The sequence below is a fragment of the Rhinolophus sinicus genome, linkage group LG11 (assembly GCF_036562045.2).
Source record: "Rhinolophus sinicus isolate RSC01 linkage group LG11, ASM3656204v1, whole genome shotgun sequence".
In the NCBI taxonomy this organism is placed as follows: Eukaryota; Metazoa; Chordata; class Mammalia; order Chiroptera; family Rhinolophidae; genus Rhinolophus; species Rhinolophus sinicus.
In genome coordinates this window covers 20096951-20116779 of record NC_133760.1, presented here as the reverse complement: position 1 = coordinate 20116779, position 19829 = coordinate 20096951, and the positions used below count along the sequence as shown (strand labels likewise).

General features: G+C 53.4%; 1 protein-coding gene across 5 annotated transcripts in view; it reads left to right on the top strand.

Annotated features, from left to right (window-relative positions):
- The window catches only part of KIAA0513 (KIAA0513 ortholog), a 57003-nt gene extending 37883 nt beyond the window's left edge, over positions 1 to 19120 (top strand). For 4 of the 5 annotated variants that reach the window (XM_019747108.2, XM_019747109.2, XM_074314493.1 and 1 more), the window contains 9 exons: positions 365 to 435; positions 2391 to 2598; positions 3414 to 3454; positions 3948 to 4026; positions 5946 to 6023; positions 7280 to 7309; positions 10384 to 10464; positions 10980 to 11074; positions 12135 to 19120. In XM_019747108.2, coding sequence (XP_019602667.2) covers positions 365 to 435; positions 2391 to 2598; positions 3414 to 3454; positions 3948 to 4026; positions 5946 to 6023; positions 7280 to 7309; positions 10384 to 10464; positions 10980 to 11074; positions 12135 to 12184 — 733 coding nt within the window. In that variant the 3' untranslated portion in view covers positions 12185 to 19120. The remainder of the gene's footprint in view (positions 1 to 364; positions 436 to 2390; positions 2599 to 3413; positions 3455 to 3947; positions 4027 to 5945; positions 6024 to 7279; positions 7310 to 10383; positions 10465 to 10979; positions 11075 to 12134) is intronic. The other variant, XM_019747112.2, reaches the window with a different exon arrangement.
- The last annotated feature ends 709 nt before the right edge of the window (positions 19121 to 19829 follow it).

The following is a 19829-nucleotide window of genomic DNA, read 5'->3' as shown; positions in this document are numbered from 1 at the left end:
GAGGGCCACTGGCTTTGACCTGAGACCTGAGGCCCGACTTCCAGTCCTGGCGCTGCTCCTGGGTGCAGATGGACCTTCCCGGGCCTTGGTTGTTCGACCCTGAAAGTGAAGGAGGCCAGGCTGCCAGACATGAACTCCTTCCTGCCCAGAGTCAGACCCAGGCTTTGCCATGTGCCTGTGGGCAGTTCACCTAATTGAATCGAGGGGGATTATTCTTGTTGCTTCTCCTATGTAGCTAGCATCTGGGGAGTGAGCTATTAATGTAGACATGTTTGTAAAGTATTTTGGCCTCATTGCATGAACTTGCAGTGAGAAAATCGGGTCAAACAACTCTTCAGCCAGTCAACCCTCCTCTTCATTTTAGGTGTCACCAGATGGATGACTTTGGGCCTGCCAAGAACCTCATGACCATGTGCTTCACTTACTACCACATCGGTAAGGCCCGGGGGGTGGGGTGGCTCACGTGGGGGGCAAGCTTGGAGCCTCAAGACGTGTCAGCTTCTAACAGGGCATCAGATGAGGATTTCTTCCTGATTAAGGCAAAGCTGAACGAGACTTCCAGGAAACAGTGAAACCTGATGTTAGGAAGGGAGGAGCAAGGAGTGAGATTCCTAGGACAGGAGGAGAAGACCCACGTGGTCTACATCGTGGTGGAGACATTGACTGTCCGCGGTACGAAGCAAACCACCCCGCTGTTAGGCAGTGAGACAATCAACACATTCAGCAGGACGTCCCGTGGTAGACACAGGACTTGCTGGATATGAGGACACCAGTTTCAGGTTTTAGCAAAACATGACACCAGGTTGGCTGTTGAAGGGAGCTAAGAGGAACGGTCTAGATCTTCGGCTGGAAAGCATTCCCAGGTATGGGCTGGAGGTGCCTTAGTGAAGAGTGCACGTTGTTCTTTACGCTGAGGCTCTGACAGCTCTTCTGGCTCATTCCATTGCAATTTTCTGGTACATTGGAGCTTGAGGGCTCCTGTGTTAAGCTGCTACAACAGTGTCATTCAGGCCCCTGGAAGAAGGTTGCTGGGGGCCTGCCCGTGGAGTAGAGCTGGGTCAGGGCAGTGCTGGCACCGGCCTCCCTTTCCAACTCCCCCCAGGACCCATGGGTTCGCTCCTCTGGTGTATCCCCATCCTCTGCAACTTGGCTTCCTCCTGTCCTTCTCCCAGCAGCCCGTCCTCTCCATGCCCTCCTGTTCTGTTGGCAATAGCTGGTCTGACAGCCTTAGCTTGGCCAGGCCGTTCATCGGCTGACTTTGGGTCAGATGGGAACCTCTCATCCGACGTGTGGCTCCTCCTTCTCAAGGAACATCTAGACACTGCTTGTCTGAGTCAGATCTGTGCAGAGCAGCTTAAATTAGTCCCATGTTTCCCCGAAAATAAGCCCTAGCTGGACAATCAGCTCTAATGCGTCTTTTGGAGCAAAAATTAATATAAGACCCTGTATTATATTATATTATATTATGTCATGTCATGTCATATCATATCATATTATATTATATTAGAGCCGGTTTTATGTTAATAGTAAAATAAGACCAGGTCTTATATTAATTTTTGCTCCAAAAGATGCATTAAAGCTAATTGTTGGCTGGGTCTTATTTTCAGGGAAACACGGTAGGAGACACTGGGCACCTTGACGTGTAGAGAGCACTTTTACCTGTAAGGGACGTCTTGCCTGAGGGGGACACCTATGACCTGAAGGGGATGCCTTGACCTGTAAGGGGGTAATTTGACCTGTAGGGGGCTCCTTGGCTTGTAGAAGGCACTTTAGCCTGTAAGGGACGCCTTGGCCTGAAGGTGCGTCCATGCACTGTGCTTAGAAAGGGGCATTCCTTGTGTTGCCTCCACTCACACCCCTCCTTCTCCCAGGATGCCCTCCTCCCGCCATCTCCCTGGTCCAGCACTCTCCTGCTGCAGGTCCCATCCAGGTGCCATCAAGCCTGCCTGGAGTCTGCACGCTTCCTCCCACCATAAGGAAAGAGTTTTCTGTTGTCCGCTAACCCTTGGCTGCACTACCACGTGATTGCTTTTTATCTTATGCTCTTGCTGTGCGTGTGCATTGCTCACCTCCTTTCTGGACTGTGCGCGTCTTTGGGGCTGGATCCTCACGTGTTTCTTCTTTAGCCCCTGTGGCACCTGGCTGACTTCTCGGACACCGTCAGTACTTAGTGACAACCCTGAGAGAGAAGGCCCCCCGGGCCCCCGTCTTCTCCTGGGCGCCTCTGAGTGAGCCTTTGGCTTCTTGCTGCCGTTTCTGGCAGTTGCAGAAGGAGGCCTCCCCACCACCCCAGAGCAGCTCCAGCAGCTAGCAGGGGTTCCTTCCCACCCTCTGTTGTTGCTCCCACACAGCCCGGTTCTTATCCCTCCTCTCTTTCCCCCCGTCTCTAGGTAAACTGCACCTGCTCCCCTCAGAATCCAAGGAGAAGCCCGCAGGGAGCATTGACTCCTACTTGAAATCCGCCAACAGCTGGTTAGCGGAGAAGAAGGACATTGCCGAGCGGCTGCTGAAGAACACGTCGGCCAAGACGGAGAACGTCAAGGGGTTCTTCGGGGGGCTGGAGACCAAGCTCAAGGCACCTCTGGTCAGGAAAAATGAGTAAGTGTCCCCTCGTGTGCATGCCGGTGTGTCTGTGCAGACGGGCAGGCACACAGGCGTGACAACCGGCAGAGGCCTATTGAGCCCAAAGGGACAAGGAGGCACCGGGCTGGTAATGGAAGAATCTGTCCACGCTTGGTGATCAGTGGGGGCCCCAGAGCCGCTCCCGAGAAGCACAGCTGCCGGCCCAGCTTGACTCCTTGCCCACCCCCAACCCCCACCGAGTTTTCTAAGGTTTCCAAATGCCATTCCATTTGCTGACATGCAGGGATGTCCCCTGGGAGTCCATGTTTTCTAGAACAGATGAGGAGCATATGGAAGTTGTCAATTGGCAGGACAATTTCCCTTCTCTTTTAACTGTGGCGAGAGCTTGTGTTAAAGGAGCGAGGTCGACTCAGAAGAAACCACTGTCCCCAAGACAGTGGTCCTCCCACAGAAATTCAGGATCCCGATAACAGGCGTGTAGGAGCTCAGATTTCCACAGAGAAAAAGGGGCGCATCAACAAGAGAGCCCTGGGCCCAGTGCCTGCGCCGGCTACCCTGGGGTCCCTGCCTTGACCTCCGATGGCTGGGTTACAACCGGGTGACTTGGTTTTATTCCTTTTCTGGTCCAGAAAAAATGGCATAGAGAAGCCTAAATTCTACAAGACCGGCAATTGACAAACGCAGCATTGGCTTAATAGAAATATTTTAGAGGAAACCATGTTAAATGCACACATTGCTTATGAGACTGAATCCCGTTTCAGCAATGTCAGGTGGTTTCTTTGAGAGAGTGTGGGGGTCCTAGTGTCACAACTGTGGTTTCTCTTCCCCAGGGAGGAGGAGAGCAAGGCCAAGGACAAGCCTCAGAAGACTGGTGAGTCCTCCCAGCCATCCAGTCCCAGTGACCCAGGTCTCCTCGGGGCTCTTAAACCAGGCCACCTTAGCTGGCAGCACCAACAAGCAGGTCCATGACCGTCCTGGGACTCCACGGGAGCAAGAGGTGCTGCCGTGGGTGACCCTCTAGTTGCTCTCAGTTCCTGTCTGTTTTCTTATGGAATTTCCATGGAAGAGCCCCTTCTCTATGGAGAGGATGCAGGAACTAAGCTCCTCATCCCAGGGAGGTGAAGGGAAGTGTTGCCGGGGGTGCGGGAACCTTTCAGGGATCCCTCCCTCAGAAGGGGTTCTCATCGCCAGGTGTGAGGAGCATCATTCCTGCCCAGGGGTGGGAGACAAGCTGTCGTGCAATTTCAGCTATGCGTTTCTGTGGCCCCTGGGCAGAGGCAGTGGCTGCCGGGAGCGTCACTGTAGGGTGTGCCCCCATGTGGGTGCCCCCAGAGCCACGCTCAGTCTTTCTCCCCTCCCTGCAGTGACTGTGTACAGCCCAGAAGAGGAAAGGAAGGGAGAGAAGATCTATCTGTACACGCATCTGAAGCAGCAGCCCATCTGGTAAGACCAACCTTGCAGTGGTGGGGCAGCGGTCACCGCACTTGGTCTCCCTCAGAAACCAAGGTCACTCACACCCACTAGGGAAGCCCAAATAGGACAGGTGAGCGATCGCCAGGGCTGGTGAGGATGTGGAGATGCTGGAACCCTCCTACACTGCCGGTGAGATTGTCACGTGGGGCAGCCACTTGGGAAGACAGCCTGGCAGTTCCTCGGAAGGTGAAACAGAATTACCCTCTGACATAGCACTTCTACTCTACGAATGTGCTCGAAAGACTTGGAAACGAAAATCAAGCAAAACGGTGTGCGCTTGTCTTCATGCTAGCGTTCCTCATAGGAGCCGAAAGGCAGGCACAACCTCAATGTCCATCGACGTGTGCATTGGACGTGTGGGTGCACGGAGGTGATACATTCCCACCGTGGAATGTTACCCAGCCACATAGAGGAACAAGGCACTGACGCATGCTCCAGCATCGCTGGGCCGGGAACACATTTTGCTAAGTGACAGCAGCCAGACCCAGAGACCACATAGTGTATGATTCCACGTATATAAAATGTTCAGGATAGCCAAATCCCTGGAGACAGAGTAGATTAGTGGTTGCCAGGGACTGAGGGAAACGGGGAACCAGGAGTGACTGCTTGTGTACAGGGTTTCTTTATGGGGTGATGAGAATGTCTTGGAAATAGTGGTGACGGTTGCACAACTCTGTGAATATGCTAAAAACCACTGAATTGCATACTTCACAAGAGAGAATGTTAGGGTTATGTGAATTATAGCCCCCAAATGCTATTTTATTTACATGAAGGTCGTGGTAAAAGTTAGAGGCCAGTGGCCAGGGGAAATCTTACTCTGTGGATGACCACTTGTGCAGCTGTAATCCCGCCAGAGCGTCTCCATCATCACATTGTGTTTAGTCATAGTAGGCTCTGGGCTAGCCCCTGGCACCCAAAGGGAGTCAGATGTTCTCCTCCCTCAAAGATCACAGTCTAGGCCTGGGAGAACTGCAACAAAACCAGGGCCATGTGAGGAATGTGGCCAGGGAGGGCTGAGCTGGAGCTGTCCAGGAACATCTGTGCGGAGGCTCCACCTGAGCTGGGCCAGGTGCAAGAAGAAGGAGGCCGAAGGGAAAGCTGACTGTCACTCCTCTCCAGTGATTTCAGCTCAGCCCCTCTGGGCCTTGATTTGGGGGCCGTCATATCATCTGCAACAGGACAACAACCCTAAAGGGCTGGGTGATGACTGTTTTAGGCTTTGCAGGCATCCATCCAACTCTGTTATTAGACAATATGTAAGTGAATGGGCGGGGCTGTGTTCCTATAAACCTTGATTGACACAAACAGGCAGTGGCTGGATTAGGCCCACCCACCAAATCAGTAGTTTGCTGACTCCTGATCTTTAAAAGGAACGTATCTTCCTGCATGTCCCTATAAACATGCTTGCTGTCTGCCCGTTCCCTGTCCCTGCCACGTTCCCGTTTATGTTCCTAGCACTTGCTCTAGAAAAGCAGGTCTCCCCGAACCCCTTGCTTTCTCTTGGGAGCCTCAATGGGAGACGGAGAAGCAGGAAACGGCAAGCAGGAAACGGCCTCTGTCTGCATCCCGCCTGTGGCAGCTTCAGCTTTGACCTGAAGAATCAGGGTCACCCAGCTCCACCTCTCACCTTACTGGCTGCACTTCAGCCGTTAGGCTCTGTCCCCCCAGGAGAGGTGAGCAGCTGCACTCACGATGCTTGGCCAGGGACCCCAGGGAGGCACCTGACTGAGGATAAAGGCCGGTGCTCCTTTTCTCAGACCTACCTCCCTGGGGCTTTTAGAAGCTCCTCCAGATGTGGCAGGAAGATGGGCTTTCTCATCCCTCAGGGGGCCGAGAGCTGCCTCTCCCACCTCGCTTGGAAAGAACTGACGCGTGTCTCTTTCTCGCAGGCACACGCTGAGGTTCTGGAATGCGGCCTTTTTCGATGCTGTCCACTGTGAGAGGAGAAAGCGGTCCCCCACGACCAGGTAGGAGCAAAGTCTGGGCCTGCTTTCTTCGGGAAAGAGGACCCGGGAGAACTTTCTCTTCCTGTTTCTGAAGAGGAGAGCAGAAGAACGGCTGAGTCCATGTGTCTGTGTTTCTCCTTCAACCCTGTCTGGCGCAGTGCCCTGCAAGCTGCCTGAAGGGTCCGGGGCGCACAGCTTCGTGGCGGGGGTGGGGGTCGTCAGCTTGCATGAACGCTTCCTGTCCTGGGGCTCTGGCATGACTTGACCTGACCCTCCTGAGAAACGCAGACTCCCACTGAATGAAACCATCAGGACCCGCTCAGACCCACTCTCCCTATTCCCTGTAAAAAGTCAGAATCCTGAGCACGAACCACTGCCACAGGATCCTGGGGTGCAGGGCTGGCCGCCACCCCCAGACTTTGCTCTAACATCCAGAGAAATGCAATTGCTGCTTTCAACTTACTCCTCTGGTCTGCAGCCTGAACAGACCTCTCCAGCTTCGCTGAGGGTGGCCTTGCCACTTCAGAAGACCCCTTTGGTGAAGCATTTCGCAGAGCACGCGGCGGCTGTGAGGGGCGGGCACTGACGCTGTGGGGCTGGCGCTCAGTTCTCTCTCTGGCCACAGCGAAGTAAGGCCGCCTCCCGCGGGCACACAGCGCCGGGCAGGACGGGAGCAGCCCTCCCAGTCCTGGGTCCCCTTATCGGCCCCGCCAGTCCTGGGGCTGTGACACCTCTGAACCTCTCCTCATTAACAAGATGGATCCCCTCGTCTCTAATCCTGGGGAGACCCCTTCCTCCCTGGCAGGGAGACAGCAGGTTCTGCTGTTTAAGATAAGATTTCAGTCCACTAGCACGTGGGGCAATCTTAGGTGAAATCTTTCTGTTTGGGGGGGGCAGCTAAACCCTAGTGGGGGCACGATAGCCTGCCTGTACCCCACAGCAATCTGCTGTGGCTGCATTTTCTGGGGGGGCAGAGGGTGCAGGTGTGGGGGACACCGACACTCTTCCCGAGGACTCAAGAGAGAGAACTCTATGCTCTGCCAGGAAACGAAAGGGAAGGACATGCTTAGATGCTTGTAGGTGAATGGGGTTCCTCTTGTCGCTGAGCGCTCAAACTCCTAGGAAACAGATTGATCTCGAATACCCTGTCGCTCTCTGTTCTTCTCCGTTTCTGCCTGTAATAACCCTCCTTCTTTCGCTTGTTCTCTTTTTCCATTCACATATCTTGCATGACTTTGACATGTTCCTCTGTTGACCTGTTTCTGCTGCCGCTCCAGAGGGGATGCTGGAGAGGAGGAGAAGAAGAGGTGTGTGTCCACGGGACTTTGTTCATGTTACAGTGCTGGGGGGTCCCTTCCAGGGCCACCTCAGGGCGGGGAGGGCAGAGCCCAGACCCAGGTGCAACTCAGCGCTGGCTGCTGGCAGTGAGGGCACTCCTGGGAGGCAAGCCCAGCGCTGGGGCAGGCGGGTGCCGGGTGAGAGCTCGTCAAGCACAGAGCACCCCAAAATAGACAGGAAGCAAATAAGGCACCCCGATTCCTCCCAGAAGGCCCAGTGGGAGTTCAGAGAGGAGAGAGCAGTGAAGTCCAGAAAGTCGGCTCCAATTTTGAGGGAACTGAGCTTTGTGCCGGCCCCTTCCAGGCAGACCTTGAAACCACACCCATGGCTTCACTTGTGTCACGCTCGGAACCCCAGCTTGGAAGTCACAGCTGGGTGCAGAGGATCTGTCTGTCTGGTCACGTGCTCAGAGGTGTGCAGGGGCCTGTCAGACCCACAATAACAAATTTGAGGCATCACGGAGAATGGACAGTGGCTGTCTCATTCCCAGCCTGATGGAGAGCCTGTGTGTGAGGGGTCTGACTTGAATTGTTGGAACTTCGTATTTGTTAGATATCTTTTATAGTATATTTTTAGAGTTCAAGACCTATTCAAACTATCATTTCTGATACAGTGATTTTTTTTTCCCCATGGAAATTTCCCAAAGCATGCTGTAATCATGTGATATATTTTTAATGCTTATTGTTTTATGAGAAATCTTGTTTCTTATGCAGCCTTATTATGGCTCTAAAAGGAGCATTTAGGTATAACCAGTACCTCCTTTAATAGACAGCCCTGGAGTTCCCACCATATCTCTGCGTGAGTGTGATTAACCAGCGTTTCCGGAGCAATGCTTCTTAGCACCACAGCCAGGCCCAAGAGGGTGGGAGCATTATGGTCCCCGAGCCGCCGGTGCTGAGCTGGCGAGTGCAGGCTGGCCTCTGGGCCTCAGAGGCCTTCTCCCTGGAGCAGATGTGGTCTGACCACGCACATCTTGGACCTGCCCCGGGGACACCCAGACATGCCCCAGGCCTCACCGGGAAAGAGGGACAGGGTTGATTCAAGACTGGGGGCAGGAAGGGTGGCTCTGAGTCCAGGACAACCTCATGCCACCGACATTATTTTCCCTCTTTGGTAAACTCTGCCGACCATGCCATTGCTGTCCTCTCTGTTCTCAGAGGCAGAGACGGCTCCATTGCAGAGGCTTCCCATTCTGCAGGCTGTGGGTCCCAGTTCCCACTGCAGCAATGTAGACACATGTTCCACCCTTTGTGCAGTATGACATCGCAACTGGCATTGGGTGTTCGATTCAGTTTAGAGGAATTGATTTGATTATAAGCATCACCTGATCTGCTGATTGCTAATGACCTTCCACCTCTTTCTTCAGAGATCCCATTAAATGTCCCAGTTCTACTCCTAACCACAGAAAAGAGTCACCTCTTTGTCCGGGTCAGGAGGAATGGAGGTCAGGGCGGCTGTGCTGCATGATTCTAAGAGAGCCATTCCCACGCGATCTGGGCTTGTGCAGTCTGTAGCCTGCACAACTGTACACAGTGGGCCTGGTGGTGACGGGGGGATCTATGCCTGGACCATCCTAAGCGTGGCCATTGTGGGAAGGAGGATGGGAGGGGTTGGCATAGTACCTGGAAGCACATTCTGGGTATCTTCACGGGTGTCCTGTCATCGGCATGAGGAGCCTGGAGCTGCACGGCCCCTTGTCTCTGTCAGGCCCGTGATGGCTTCTCGCTGAGCTGTGGCAGCACCAGTGGCCTCCCTGGGCCAGGAGGGTGGAGAGGTGAAGTGTTGATGTCCTTGGTTCTGTTTCTCTTCCTCTGGCTTCTCCATTATCCTGACCCCTTGTACCTCATACTGCCTCCGCGCTCCCTTTTCTTTGGTCTTTCTCTTAACCTTGTTTTAATCAGACGCATCATCCAGAGTTTAATTTTTAAGGGGCAGTAGGCTAGAACGAGCTTTTCCTCACCATCTGCATCTCCTGCAGGTATCACACTTCTCAGATAGACATGTCATGTTCTTTACCCTGGGGGACACGGTGGTGGAACAGTGCAGGAGTGGGACAGTCCCCCACCCCCCTGGGACAAAGATGCTCTGCCATGAGGGGAGGGAGAAACGACTTTCATGGAGGGGCACGGAATTAGTGTCACTCAGAAGAACATCTGCTTCCCCAAATCTTGTGCTCACTAATATTCCTCCACAGAGAACAGACAGGCAGTTTCATTCTCCAGAGTTCCACCCGTGAAGCCACGCACGCAGACCGAGTTCCTTTCTCATTGGAGTTTCGCACTTTGTGTTAGAGGCTTTGTGCTGTCTTCCTGGTGGGCACAGGTCACAGTTCCCTGTGCGGAAAACTGTGGGTCTGGTCCACGCACTCTGGGAGGGGCATGGAGAGTCAGCGTCATTTGTGAGGAAACCAAGCGGAAGAAGGTGACGCTCGGCAGAGCTGAGGCTGCCTGACCAGACAGTGTGGGTGACAGAAGCCTTCCAGCCTCCCTGCTCCCTGGGCCTCCTGGCAGGAGAGCCTGTGGCCACTGCCTCCCACAGCGGGCCATCCCCTCACTGGCAGGGTAGAGCCACCAAAGCCGGTGAGGCATGGAGACATAGCTCAAGTCTCGCCGCGGTCTGCATGCCCACTCCCCACAGGGAGCGGCAGGGTCCTTTCCTTTGCGTGTTTCTCCACCTTAAACTGGGTCCATGACTTCCCATCCTTGAATGTAGAGAAAAACATGAGGGATGGCGTTCTTGTCTCCTAGAGAACATTCTAGGCAGCCACTAAGCACGTGTCATCTCCGCTCAGTAGAAAGCACGTGAGCTTTTGGATCGTGTCATCTCAGGAAGGATGCTATAAATGAGTTTGTGCTTCGCGCCCCCCAGGCAGAGTGTCAGAACTCTGGCAGACTTTGTGGAAAAGCAAAGTGAACGGCTCCTACATCAGGGAGGCTGCCCTTGGGTGCCCCTGACCCCTGTAGGTCCGAGCAGGGGAGGGGTAAGTAGCTGGGCACGCAACGGCACTCTGTACACCCTCTCCTGTCACCTCCTGTGCTTCCAGGGAGAAGTGGTGCCACATGACCCAGGAGGAGCGTGATGACAGCCTGAGGTTCAACGAGAACATTACCTTCGGGCAACTGGGGTAAGAGCGCTGGGGGCCCCTCAGGACCGAGAGAGAGTGGGACGCGTCAGGGGCTGGACCCGTGCCTCTCCCACAGCAAGTCATCTGTGAATGAGAAAGCAGGGCAGAGTGAGGTGCTGACACTGGCACCCAGACTTGGGGAGGAGGGGACCGCTAGCTGAGGTAGATACTTCTACCTGGGGGCTCCGTGAGGGGAGCGCCACCCCTCACGATGTCACACATCCGTGACACAATGTCAGTACAACTGTATGGTCCTAAGCAGCTCAAAAGCGTAGGATTGATGACAGTTGGCCCGGCTTCCAGTTCCTAATTCACCCTGTCAGCTCACCTGGTGGTGGGCAGTTTCCCAGGGAGTGTTGTTGTCTGGCTGAAGAAGGGAAGATTTGTTTTGACTTTTGTCTGACTATTCCAGGTGGCCTGCATGTTGGGCCTCCAGGAAGGAAGGGCCTGGGTCCCGGTTCCCTCTCCCCAGGGAGGCGGGAGGGGTGCTAGCTCATGGGTGTTTTTCCCTCCAGCACGTTCACTCACAACATGCTGGCGTTTGGTCTGAGCAAGAAGCTGTGCAATGACTTCCTGAAGAAGCAGGCTGTGATCGGCAACCTGGACGAAGGTGAGTGATGGCCTGAGGTGGGAAGGAGCACAGTGTTAGCAACACATGCTCTGCAGACTGAAAGTTCTCACCCTGCTGAAAGGATGGTTCCTATTTTAATGAGAAACATGATGGTAAACTACATGGTTGGGTCCCCCCTCCTGTTCCTGGCTACGTAAATGCACGGATGCTTCTCATTCCAGTTGGAAATCCGTTTCTGCTAAGCAGGGTTTGCCAGGGGCTAGGGGGAGCTCGCCAGGTCCAAATGTAAAGACGTAACGTGTTGCTCAGACTCTGAACTTGAAAATGGTCCAACTCTGGCCACAGGTTGCCCTCCTTCTCAGTGGCCACCGTGTGCCCTTCCTTTGTTTCTTGAAACACACTGCCATGAGGTACGGGGGTGGTATGGTAGGTGGAGGGGGGTCTTGAGGTTATTCTGGAGTTTCTGACTTCTGTCACAAAAGGGCATCTGCTGCTGATGTCAGCTTCCCTAATCTACACCTAGGTCCACCTTCATGCATCACCCCACCTGCTACAAACAGCTCTTCCTCATGGCCTCCAAAGCCTTCCACTTAAATGTGTATTTGGATTGACCAATATTCTTTAAAAAAAAAAAAACCACTTCCTCCTGCACCAAGTTAAAGGAGCCGCAAAGGAATGGCCTCAAGTGCTGGGAGAGTGTTAGAGGCGCCTCCAGATGTTCTTAGATGTTGTCACTAGCCCCACCAAAGAGCCAGCAAAGGGCACAAACACTGTCTCCTCTCGCACCACGTGGCCCCTGTGCAGGCTCCATGGCAAAGGGGGCTCCCGTGACACAGTTTGTCTGCCCACACCAGCAGGGCCGTGCAGCCACCTTCTGTGGCATCGTTTCCATGAGAGGCGGCTCTTCGCTTCCAAGGAGTGTACTTCCCGACATGCAGCGTGCTGGTGGCCGAGCGCTGTGTCATCACGCACCTTCAGAAGCCTGCACTCACTGCTCCTGAAGGAGTTCTGAGTTGTCACTGCCCCAGGGAGAAGAGCAAGACGTGCCTGTCCGTGCCACCATCTTTCTTCCACGAAATAACGTTGTTCTCTCTTCCAGAGCAATATAAGCTGCTGAGCGACCACATTGAACAGATGGCCACTGAGTAGGCCACCGGAGGGCGCCCAAGGCACCCCTCGGGCAGACTGAGGGGCACGCCCTCTCCTGGGCCAGCGCCTGGCTGTCACCCCACCCGACGACCCTGCATGACATCCGTGACATCGTGACATCAGCAGCACCTACAGCCTCTCCATGCTGCCCTAGAACTAGCAGTTCAAAGACTCCGATGCCCGCTCTCCCCGCCTCCTCTCTGCCTGTGTCTGCTCCCCTATCCACGTGCCAAAGTGTTCCCAGGATTACATGGCTAAAACGAGGTGACTGTCCATACCCCCAAGTGTCAGGCCTGTGACATAGGACTGAGGGAGGAGGAGGAAGGAGGCCCAGCTGGGGTGGGCACAGGGCAGGGTGTGCCTGCAGCCCCCTGCAGGAGAGGGTGGGGTGCCTGTGGGAATACGGATGAGGGCACACACCAGTGACACGGGGCAGTCATGGGTGATGACGTGGGCCCTCTCAGTGTCGGTCCACGGCTGGTGCTGGCCTTTTCCTGGCTCCCCCTCCATGTGACAGGCTCTAGTCACAGGAACCTCGAGGAGGAGCGAGACGCCTCCTATTTTAGGGAGGGAGAGAGACTGGGGCAGAGGACATGCCTTCCTGTGGGCAGAAGGCCTGGCCACATGCAGGCTGTGAAGTGCCCTGGAGACATCACTGTATCAGACACACCAGCACTGAGGTGTCTGTGTCAGGCCGTCTGGACTGTTCCTGGGCAGCTGACAGCTTCCTTCTGAAGCAGAAAAAGCCCTGCCACTCACTCCCTGGGAGGAGCATCGGGCTGTCTGTCCCAGGAAGCAGCACAGAAAAGTGTCTTCAGTAGCTGCAAGACAGCCACCCTTTCTAAAAGCAAACAGTGCTGCTCTTCATTTCAAAAAAGGCAGGAAAATCTGTTGGTGTTACAGACGCTGGGCCCAGGTGGCTCCTGGTGGCAGCTGTACTTGGCTCTTTGGCGGAGTGACTTCGGAGCGTGCTGGGCCCTGCACTCCCTGGCAGCTTCGGGAAGGTGCCCTTACCTTCCGCAGCCCCAGCCCTTTGAGCTCTTCCCTGCAGACTCTGCACAGAGCCCCCCTCATCTCACTTCCGGAGGCTAGGAAGCCCGGCTCTCCTCCCTGGCTTGGTACCAGCCTGAGGGCACTGAAGTCTGACCCCCAAGCCTCCAGCATGCTGGCTCCTCTGCTGGGAATATTTCAGCCTGGTTTCCTCTGCCTCCTGCCCATCACTCTTGGGCCCTGACCTTGAAATAGGCCTGTGGGGCTCTCTTTTCTCCCTTCTTTCGCCCATCCTGTTTTCCCTACTACCTCCTCCGACTCGCAATCACATTACCTTGCGGTTTTTTCTTGAGCGTAGCAAATAGATACCTGATCGTCGCTTACCCAGCCACTGCTCAGAAGGGTTCCCTGCTAGAATGCATGCCTCCCTAGAATGTTCTAGAGAAGAGCAGGCATTGGTTGAGCCGTTGAATGCCCATCGGGGTAATCATAAGAGAGGCGCCGTGAAACATGGTCTGTTCTGAGCATGTGGTGTGAACTGTTGCCCGCCAAAAGAGCTGGGGAGCGGGGCTTCAGAAACCCGGCTTGTTTTCTGATGGCAGCATGTGTCTGTGTGTGTGTGTGTGTGTGTGTGTGTGAGAGAGAGAGAGAGAGAGAGAGAGAGAGAGAGAGAGAGAGAGAGAGAGAGAGAGATGGAGGGAGAGAGACGTCAGCCTTGCGGGTGATGTCTTTATACAGAAAGCACAGCCCTGTTGCCAGTTTGCATGCCATGCCAGGGCCGGTCACACAGGCTGTGTAGTGAGCCCCCAGCCCCACTGTTGGGGCCCCATGATGGTGCATGTCTCTACTGAATACACATTGATGGGTCTGTGGCCCCCCCAATGCCTCCTTCAGATAATGCGTCCCCCCTTTAAATGGTCAACTGTGACCCCAATGCGCTGTGCTCCTTTCCCCCTCTAAAGTCAGGGCCACACCGAGCCGCTTGTTCGAGGCCCCCGCAGGGCCCCCATAGAGCCCCCCCTTTAGCTTGCCCTTGTCGGCTTTAGTATTCATTTCTCAGTAGTTGGTGGAAATGCATTAAGACTTCGAGACGCCCAAAAGATTTATCCTTGCAGATCTAAGATTCTTGTGTAGAAGTTTGGATTCAGTCTGATTTCCAGAGGAAGAAAAGTAGATTCCAGGGGTGCTGGTGGGCACGGGGGTAGCACACAGGCTTTGGAAGGAAATGCTGCTTCAACTTCTTTGGGCTTTTTCAAGCACTTTAACTTCACACATGATCTGGAGACCTTTCTTTTCTTTTTTTTTTTAATAAACCTCTTGAGATAGCAGTTGAAGGTAGAAGCAAAGGGTTGCTTTGGTTTTTCCCCTCACTCCTTGTTCTCCTAAATCCAGCTCCTCAGGGTGGAGTAAGTGTGACCCAGAGGAACTGCCTGTCATGTTCAGCCCCACAAGGGGACACTGGTAGAGTCAGCGGGCCGCCTTGGTGTGACCAGTGCAAGGGGTTCGGTGGCTGCCTGTCTCCTGTTGGCAGCTGCCTGGGGCTGAGCATTTCATCGTGGAGTGCGTCTGGCCAGTGTCACCTGGAGAAGCACAGCATTCCTGGAAGGGGGCTGGGAGCTTGCCTCACTGATATTCCCTCTCCCCTCCCTGTGACATTCTCTTCCCTCCGCCTGGTCAGAGCAGACGCAAGACACACCCTCTGAGGTGCCACCCAGCATGGGGAACTGGTGACCCAGTGCACACACAGGACGCTTTGGTCAAAGAGAGCTCTGGTAGCCCTTCCTATCAACTCAGGAACCTTACTCAGTGTAGGAAGCACAGAGCATATCCAAGAAGGGACTTTCCAGTACCAGCAGGTGGCGTGTCCCAAGCTGGGAGCTTCGAAGGCCTGTCATTAGCCGCATCACTTCAGATGTTCTGCCGTCGGTCCCTCAGGGCTGTGTGAACCATAGTGAGCCAAAGGACAGCTCACTCTCAAGGACAAAGTTCCCCGCTCAGAAAACAGGATGAGGCTGAGACGCGGCCTGATGTGTTTTTAGCCTTTGTTATAATGTTAGCAATATCGGTATATCCAGAGGGGCCACGTTGATATTCAGATAGCATCTGCTGTGTGTGTGCGAACACGTGCGTGTTTAACCAAAGGCAGGAGAGCCAGATTCTGGTAGTGTAAGTTATTTGTACAGTGAAATGGAGTAGACTTTGATTTTCCTGTTGCCAAAAGACCAAAACAAAAAAAGTGGGCTGAGGCGCTCTTAAAGTACCAAAAGGAGGACTTGAAAGAGTCCACTTCCTGAATTTTGTACCCGAATGAAAGCCTGCGGTGTTCCGGTTAACCCAGCGAGCCGTGGTGGGTCTAGGACAGAAGCCTGGGCGAGAATCAGAAGCACCAACTTTGGGTCCTATTCTCACTTCTCCACACTCAGTGAGACAGTGGGCTTCACGGTGTGGCAAGAAGGCAACAGCTTGAAGTGTGCTTTTCCGGGACTTTTGTATGTGGGTTCATTGATCAGCCGGGGCCCCTGGTATTCCAGCCTCCTGATGTGAAAGGTACAGCGTTCCCTCCACAGAGGAGTTTGTAAGAGGTTTCGTCTAACCCAGGTGTCTGGAACTGGAAGCCAGGGCCGCAAGCTGCAAGCCTGGTCTTCCTGGGTGTAACAGCACCCTAACCTTTGGCTTTTTAATTAGGGAGCATCCAGCTAGACCTGTGGTTAGGTCAGCTTGATGACCAGTCACCTGAAACTTCAGACAACTGTGCAGTACGGGGCTCAGTCCTTTGCCCAAAATGATGAGGACTTGGGAAGTGAGGGAAGGTAGGAGGGCTCAAGGCCCAGCCCCGACTGCTGGAGACGGTGCCGTGAGCCACCTGCCGCTGCGCCCAGCACAGCAGTCTCAGGCTCGTCTCTTCTCTCATCTTCCTCAACTGCAGACAAAGCTGCTGGTTGGAGGTCCCTACAGACCCTCAGTTCCGAGGGTTAGTCTTCTCACCCCCTCCCTCCCCCACCCAGCCTTTTCGTTTTCCTTAACCATTGCTCTTACAACTCAGCCATCTCACCCTGCTTTCCTGTAAATCATTTATTCCTTTTTATGATTCTCAAGGCTGGGTTTTACTTGAAAAGCTTTCAGCCGAGTTTCACGGTAAAGGGAAGTTGTATTGGCTGGAAGTGCCCCTAATGGACTACTGTGCAATGTTCAGACCCCGACAGGAACAGGGTTTACTCAAGCCACACAGCCACATGTCCCAGCACGTACGTCTTTGTTGCCATGTGGCCGGGAATGGGAATGTGTTGGTTCTCCAGAGAACAAATGGATGAATCATTTCCAGATGGTTCACATTTAGTGGATACACTCAATGCTCAGACCAAGGCAGGCTCGGGGGGGGGGGGGGGGCTCATTCTGGGCCTGGGTCTCCCTTGCCCAACCAGGGCCTGCGTGTTCTGCTTGTCAGGAGGGGTGGAAGGAACACCTCAGGGGCCAGCCCGCTTTGTTCCATGGGTAACCTGGTGTTAGCCCGTGTCCCCATGTTGGCCAATCTGTCTGAGCTCTGAGCAGGGGGGTGAGTGGAGAGCTGAGGAGTGCACCCCCAGCCCTAGCTGGCTCCCCGGGATTCAAGTGGAGCGGTGCTCCCGGTGCCTGTCCTTCGTTCCTATTGGAAAGAGGGATACGTATCATTTCCAGGAGAGAATCAGAATGGTCTGGGTTTGCCTATTTTCCAGTCATTTCCACATACACAGCTCCCGCCGGACATCTGTGCCATGGGGGAGAACCCAGATCCTGGCTGAACCTGCAGATTCCAGCCTTTGACAAGGCAAAGCCAGACCGCAGCGCCACACCACCCCCACCCGGCACACACCCCTGGAGCTCCCTGGGCAGTGTTTGCACTTTAACTAGAAAGGACTAACTGGTAAATCCCCTTTGACTTGTGGGTCAGTCCTAGAATGGGGGGACTCTGCTGATTCTCTCCTTGGCCCTGGGCGATGTGCTTCTGGAAAGAGAAAGGGGCGTGCTCACCGGGCACCATCTCCACAGAGGCTCTGACCCAGGTGGGGTGCCCATCGCTCCTGTGCTGGAGACAGTAAGGCTCGGGGTCTCCTGCCCCCGAGGTCGGGAGCCAGCCTGGGGCCATCGCTTCCCGTGGACGCCTTGAGAAAGACAAGCCAAATGTCTGAATACCAGGAAAGTCAAACAACAGACGTAGATCCCCTTAAAATATGTAAATGTGTTAGAACATGGTCAGTCAGCCGCCTTTGTTGTAAACTGTGGCTTCTATTGGGGTACAATCTGTTTTCCCTTTCACCCCAGTTTGTCTCAGACCTACACTTGGCATTGCCACATGTAGACATCACCTTTAGTAGCCCCACAGTAGAGTTCAGTGGTGCAGGTCTTTTATGTGTCTCAGTTATGCAATTTTGTGTCACATCTGGTGATGTTGTACAAACTGTATTTTAAGGTTGAGAAAGTTTCGAGGTTGAGGGTCTCAGAACAGTGCTAAAATCAAGCTGTTTCCTGTGAAGAAAAAAATATATATATATGTCTATATATATATATCGCACCTCAGATTGTCAGAAGGTGGAAACTGAAATAAATTATCTTTAGAGAAAAAAAAAATTGTCTCTTTAATTATTGTTTTCACATATCTGTGAGGACTTTTCACAGAATTCGCAATCTTCTCAGTGACATCAGTGGCTTTTCAGAAGAAAACTTTTTACTGGGGTGAATGTTTTTGTCACTTAGGGTGAGTGTTTGGGTCTTGTCCAGATGTGTGTGTGTGTGTGTGTGTGTGTGTGTGTGTGTGTGTCATGGGAAATGCTAAGAAAGGCAGCACTCCTCTGAATGCTATGGAGCCCAGACTTGTCAGTTTGGGCATTTGGGGGTATCGTAGGGATTGGGTGGCCCCGCTCCTGGACGGGATCTCAGTCCAGGCCTCTAAGATGCCTCGAACCCTTTCCAGCTGGAATCCTGACCCTGCTTATCCGCTGAGCCCCAGCTGTTCACCTCTTGCGTTTGGGGGCTTGGGTGTTGTAAATGGAAACTGATGACAGCTCCTACCTCATACAAACAGGACGCCTTTATCAGTCCTTTCCCACTTGGTGCGACAGATGCATTTTATGAAATGTTTGGGCTTTCTCTTTTTCTGATTAGAGGAGGTCAGTAGCTGCATCGCATTCTAATGCTCTGGCCTAAACAGATCTGAGCGGTGATGCTGAGGAGCAGCAAAGGGCCTGGGAGAAGAGTCTTCGGTACCCGGGCAACAGGCTCAGACAAAGGTGCAGGCAGGTTACCTTCCTCCCCATTGTCTGAGATAGGCTGGAGTACCTCTCCCTGTGCTCGGGGAGATGGGGCCTCCATGGCCCCAGCTCTCCCACCCAGTCTTGAGGAACCCTGCCCCCTCTTAACCAAACATGGAGGGGCGGGACCAGGTGGCAGATGCCCCCAGCTCTGGGACATCACATCTGGATGTTTCCTCTGGTGCTAGGAGAATCCCACAAGTAGTAGCTCAGGACTGGATTCAGAGGCAACGTCACGGAAGGGGGAGGACCCTTCTGATGGGCACTAAAACCCTGCAGAGCAGGGGCAGGGTGGTAGGTCAGGTCCCATTCTACTTCCTGCACAACTGACTGTATGCCTTTCACCAAATAATTGAGCCTCAGTTTCTTCACTTGTAAAATGGGAAGGTAATTATCACCTATCCTTGACGGTTCCTGTGAGAATCAAATGCAGTATATGCAAACGTACTTTGCAAATGGCAGAATGGTGCTTATCACTGTCCAATCCATTCCCTCATTTTCCCGATGAGGATAAACCCAGGGAGGTGTACCCATAGGAAGGGTCCTACCCATTAAAGAAAAAAGAAAAAGAACCAAAGTATTCTGTTTAAATTTTACAGGCACAAATTTAAAATGTATTATTCAAAAATCACAACACTAAACATAAAAGAAATTTAAACAAGCTTTCAAATGGTGGGGGTTTTTTGTTTGTTTGTTTGTTTTTCAAGTTGTAACCTTTACTTCTGACCTTATTGAACTTAAAACTGCACTGATATTTCTGGAACACTCTGAGTGACTTTTTTCCCTTAAATTCCTGTGGAACACGTCCGTCTGCCCCATGTTACCAGGCTCTTTCTTGCCACAGCGCCAGAAAAGCTCTGCTTCTCTTAAAGAAACATCTCAGCTCTTCCCATATGTGGGACCAGGGTCTTACTCATGAAGCCATTTTTTATGTCATGAGAAGTGACTGCTCTCTTCTCCCATATTCAGATATCTGCACAGATTGCTCAGGGAACAGTGGGGTGAGTTTGCTTTCAGTAACTAGGAGTGAAAAGCAAGAAACACACAGGGAGGAAGACGGTCAATCCAGTAGTTCAGAGAGACCCCAAAAGTCATGCTCCTTCTGTCCCTGCCCATGCCACCTCCCACCTGGTGGCCCCAAAAAAGAGTAGAAATTTTGTCGCCACTTTCCAAGTGACACCCCCCCACCCCCCCCCCCGCAAGGAGATAGTAGTGCAGGAGAAGGCTCTTGGCCAACTATCCAACCCTGCACTTAGGAACATTTGGTCTCTGGGTGCACTGGGCCAGAGGGCACATTTAATGAACACCTACTATGTGCCAGGCACCATCAGGGTCCGGGACCACCAGATGAATAAACAAGGTTATTTTCC